The 5,312-nt window shown below is 45.4% G+C and overlaps 1 protein-coding gene across 1 annotated transcript in view; it reads right to left on the bottom strand.

Annotated features, from left to right (window-relative positions):
- ARHGEF11 (Rho guanine nucleotide exchange factor 11) overlaps nt 1-5,312 on the bottom strand; it is a 149,261-nt gene that overhangs the window by 60,337 nt on the left and 83,612 nt on the right. Inside the window, exon 8 of the mRNA XM_023742599.1 lies at nt 1,311-1,430. Coding sequence (XP_023598367.1) covers nt 1,311-1,430 — 120 coding nt within the window. The remainder of the gene's footprint in view (nt 1-1,310; nt 1,431-5,312) is intronic.

Below are 5,312 nucleotides of genomic sequence, written 5' to 3'. Positions count from 1 at the left end.
GACTGAGAGGCGTCGGCCTGGGACTGACTGACCCAGCTAATGGGGAGGAAATTCTGTGGACAGTGCTTTATCGTTTCTAAGGTGCTTTTCTATGTCTCGTTTAATTTTTCAACAATGCTGACTTAGGTATATTACCCTCACAGTACAAATGAGGAAACAGAAGCTCAGAGATCTTAAGCAACTTGCCCAAGCTACATGGGGGAAAACGATGCGGCAGGTTTGAACGCGGGTCTCCAGGTTCCAAGCCTGGTGTTTCAGGCTCACCACTTCACGGTACAGGAGCACACAGACACAACAGTGGCAGCAGCACATGTGTACCACCCGCTGTGCCAAGGGCATGAGTGAATTCTCCCAATAGGCCTACTGTTGTTATGTATCGTGATCTCCATTTTGTAAACGAGGAAACTGAGGCTCTCAGGGATTAGGTAACTTGTCCAAGATCTTAAAGCTGGTAAGTCCTATCCTAGAGCTGGAATTTGAACCCAGACACTCTAAGTACAGAACCTGAGCTTGTAACAGCCATGTGATACTGGCAAGTCCTTCAGGAAATCAAAGTTCGATTAGCCTGAGATTCTCAAACTTTTTTAGATGCGGATACTCTTTAAAAAAAAAAAAAAGGTAGCTAATCCCCAAATAATTTCTACTGGCTTTAGCAAATATTATTCTTGGAGACCTTAAAGTTTCTGGAGCATTGCTTTTTATTTACCCGGAGAATTAAGGCCTGCTGGAGATAAAACACTAATGGTAAAAGTCCCTGACTAGAATAGATAAAGAGATGTCTCCTCTATGGGATTTTCCACAAAGCTGCTGAGATAGATTCTTCTCAACTGACTGAGGATCCCTTACTTGGGATGACCTTAATTTGTACTTGAATTTCTTTGAGAAGACCCATTACCTGAGGGGTGGGTGGTAAAAAAGCTAGCAGGTGAGTAATGAGTAGACCGGTCTAGTCTCTGAATGTACGCCAACTCTAAGGACACCACTCAGAAGTGGGTGGATGATTAGAAGACTAAAGCAGATACTTGGATTCATTTCTTCTTTCTTTCCTTCCATTGCAACTGTAAGCTCTTGGAGGGCAAGAAATAGGCTTTTTCTTTGTACAGTACCCAAGTGCCAGGACAATGCTCGGCCTCTTTGGGGCTACATAAAGAACTGCTGACCTCTGTTTCTTTGTAAAATACTAACCCCTTATTAGCTCAGCCTTGGGGTCCTGGCATGACTCAGGAAGCCTTCTGTCCTAACTTCCTCCCTCATTCTGCCCAGTCCACCTGCGTGGTGCCCTTCCTGGAGCTGTGCCTACCATCACTCACCACTAAGCCACCAGTCTCCTGCTGGATCTTCAGCTGTAGCTGAGAGACACGCCGCCGGGCACCTTCGATCTGCTCTTCCAGCAGGCTGGCGGGGTTCCGGTTATACACCTCACAGATACGCTGGGTGAGGGCATGGGGGAGGAGGAGGGAAAAGGCAGAGGGCTGGTTAGTAGAGAATGGATGACTCACCAGTGGGAAGAACAGACAGTTACCCCAAAACACAGAGGAGAAAGGAGAGAACTCTGTCTTCTAGCAGATGCACATTACTTCACCATTATTAGGATCAGGAAAAGGTATAAATGACCAGAAAGAGAAGACATGAGGCAACTGGAGAAGAAGGACAAAAGACAGAGGCCTGTCCAAACCTGACCTCCATCCAGGCCCAGCGTAAGTCTCATGTTTGAAATAAGGTTGTCTTCCCTGACCACTACTCGAGCGTGAACTATCCAAGTGACTGTTCAGGCCAGTACACAAAAAAGCCTGAAGAGGAGACATACAGACAGTGGGAACCACAGGAGGTGAGAGGAAGAAGCCCTGACTAGGGCAGCCAGCTACCCCCATGCCCAGCCCATAGCCCGGAGCCATTTCTAACCCTCAGCTAGTACTCCTCACAGCTCCCAGCGGAGTGCAGCGGAGTGGTTTAGAGCCTGGGCTTTGCAGTCAGGGAGATCTGGCTTTGAATAGACTTGGGCTGTGCAGACTTGGGTAAGCTTCAGTATGTCCTCATTGATAAAATGGAGATGACAATACCTGTCTCATGGGGTGGCTGTTAAGATCTGAATGAGATTATGTAAAGTGCTTAGCAGAGCATCTGGTACAAAGTAACGACCGAATACATGGCACCTATTATTATTTTACAAGAGGAAATGCTCAATGAATTTTGTTGGTTAAATAATTAAAGACACTGGGTTCACGTATTATCTTAGTTCATCTGGGGCCTCACTGCTAGGTGATAATTCCTCGCACTTTATATTTCACCTTCTCCATGCCTATCAAGCCTCCAATTTTCTCAGCTTTGTTATTAACTGCCCTGAGTTGGCCCCCAACTCATGGTGACCCCATGCATAAAGGGAATGGACCGCTGTGATCCATAGGGTTTTCACTGGCTGATTTTTGACAGTAGATTGCCAGGCCTTTATTCTTAGTCTCTTACTCTGGAAGCTTTGCTGAAACCTGTTCAGCATCACAGCAATACGAAAGCCCCCACCGAGTGGGTGGTGGCTACATCTGAGGTGCAGCGGCTGGGAATCAAACCCAGGTCTCCAGCATGAGAGGCGAGACTTCTACCCTGAAATACCACTACCCCTTTATTCTACTTCAAAATATCTCTAGCCATTCCTTCCTCCTGCTTCAGAAGAGAAACTGTCTTAAATTCTCTATAAAGGCTAATTTCCAGCTGCCTCCAGGCTCATCTCGGGCACTGTTCACGTATCTTCAAGCTCTCCTTTTCCAACGGCTCCTTCCCTTCATCCCACAAAAATGCTCAAAATTTCTGTCTTAAAACAAAGAGAAAAAACAACAAAACCTTTTCCATTAACTCTGATTCTTCAAGATACTGCCCCATTTGTCAACCTCTCCTTTCGCAGCCAAATGTTTCAGAAGCGCCTACATTTAGAGCCTCAGACCTCTTCCAGTCACTCCTCAACATACAACACTCTGGTTTCCTCCCCATTTCCTCGCTACAGCTACTCTTTCCGAGAGCAAAATGACAGAATTACCAAACCCAATGGTCTCGTCTTGGTCCTCATCTCATCCAACCCCAGCTCTTTGGAATTCTCTCCTCCTCACAGTGTTCTCCCGTGGCTTCCCAACTTGCCTCTCTTGTCTCTCCTCATACCCTGACTTCAGCTTTATCCCTGCCTCCTCTCTTCAATCTACGCTGTCTTCAGTTCCACAAACATCTCCTGAGAGCTAATATATACCAGGCACTGTGCGAGGTGTGGAGCCTGGTGGCGTAGTGGTTAAGAGCTCGGCTGCTAACCATTGGTTGGCAGTTTGAACCCACCCAGCTGCTCCTTGGAAACTCTGTGGGGCGGTTCTACTCTGTCCTAGAGGGTCATTATGAGTTGGAATTGACTCGACGGCAATGGGTTTGGTTTTTATGGGTTTGGTGCTAGGTGTGGGGGACCATACAAATGTAGAGCTAAGAAGCACCGTCCTTGCCTTTAAGGAACTTAGTCTAATGGGGAAAAGGAGTAAACAATTACAATACACACATAATAGCAAGTGCTGTGATGTTAGGGGTTGGTGCAGTGACTACAGAAGCACGTAAGTTCCAAAATTCCATCTTCAGCTATCTTCTCTCTGCGCTGGTGCCCTGGGTGATCTCATCCCATCCCCAAGTTCAACTACCATCTATACACTGAGAATCCTGAATCTCTATTTGAACCCAGCCCTCTCTCCTGAGCTTTGGCCCTGTTATCTCCATATGCCTGGTGGGCGGTCTCTATCTGAATGTCCCACAGGTAGCTCAAAACTCAGTTCGTCCAAAGCTGACCTTGGTTTCTTATCCCTAAACCCTGCTTCTCTCCTCTACCTTATTCCATCAATGGCATCAGCATGTACTCAGGCATCTAAACTTGAGGTCACCTTTTACTCTTTCTTCTCCTTTGCCTTCTCCCACTTCCAAGTGATACACTCTGAGATTTGACCTCTGCGATGTCTCCCATTTCTGTCCTTCTCATACTGTTCTTGCTAAATCTATCATCTCTTTTCTGCACTACTGCAACAGCTTCCCAGATGGTTACTTCTCTAAAACACACATTTGAAAATGTTATCCCTCTCCTACTCAAAATCCTTTGACCGATTTCCCACTGCCTTCGGAAACTTCAAGTTCATCCTGGTGTTCAAGGCCCAATACACTTTCCAACCAGTGACATTTTCAATGTTCTGGTCTCAACAGACTAAACCCAACTCAAGCATCACCTCATGAAGCCCTCTCTGACCCTCATCAACCCCACACATAATTAATTATTCTGTCCTCTGGGCTTCTATAACATTTTTTATAATTCACACAGCATAAACTTTACCATTTTAAAATGTACAATTCCTTGGTTTTTAATATATTCACACGGATGTGCAACCATTCCATCTAATTTCAGAACATTTCCATGACCCCAAAAAGAAACCTTGTACCTGTCAGGAGTCACTCTAATACCCTCCTCTTCACAACCCCTGGCAACCATCCATCTACTTTTTTGTCTTTTATGGATTTGCCTGTTCTGGACACTTCATGTAACTGGAATCATTACACTATGTGGCCTTTTGTGTCTACTTCTTACACTGAGCATGATGTTTTTAAGGTTCATCCATGTTGTAGTATGTATTAGTACTTCATTCCTTTTTGTGGCTAAATAATAATAATACTTCACATTTTATTTATTCGTTCATCAGTTGATGGACATCTGGACTGTTACCACTTTGTGGCTATCATGAATAATGCTGCTATGAACCTCTGTGTACACCTTGTTGTGTGAACATACCTTTTCAATTCTCTTGGGTGTATACCTAGGAGTGGAACTGCTGGGTCATATGGTAACTCTATGTTTAGCATTTTGAGGACCTGTCAAACTTTTCACAGTGGCTGCACGATTTTACACTCCCACTAGTAATGTATGAGGGTTCCAATTTCTCCACATCTTGCAAATACTTGTTATTTTGATTACATCCTTCCTGGTGGGTGTGCAGTGATATCTCATCGTAGTTTTTTTTTTTTTTTTTCCAACGAAGACCACGCCATGTATTTACAAGGGCCAGTGTGGGAGTTGGGGGAAATAAGGAGGGAAAGCCGCATAGACATCTTGTCTAGACTGCTTGGGACCTCTCCCACTTGGAGCAAAACTCCGTTCCTCTTGCCTCCACATTCTCAGCCATGGGTCCTCCAAGCAGCTGGGCCAAGTAGTAGAGAGAGGATGTGGCTGAGCCTCCTCTGTGCTCCAGCAGAGCGAATGTCCAATTCCAGATCAAAGGCATCATTGCCATCCTCTCCTCTCCCTCCTCAAA

The sequence above is a fragment of the Trichechus manatus genome, unplaced genomic scaffold (genome assembly GCF_000243295.1).
Source record: "Trichechus manatus latirostris isolate Lorelei unplaced genomic scaffold, TriManLat1.0 scaffold00213, whole genome shotgun sequence".
Classification (NCBI taxonomy): Eukaryota; Metazoa; Chordata; class Mammalia; order Sirenia; family Trichechidae; genus Trichechus; species Trichechus manatus.
The sequence above is the reverse complement of the archived record's forward strand: the minus strand, read 5'-3'. Positions and strand labels throughout refer to the sequence as shown.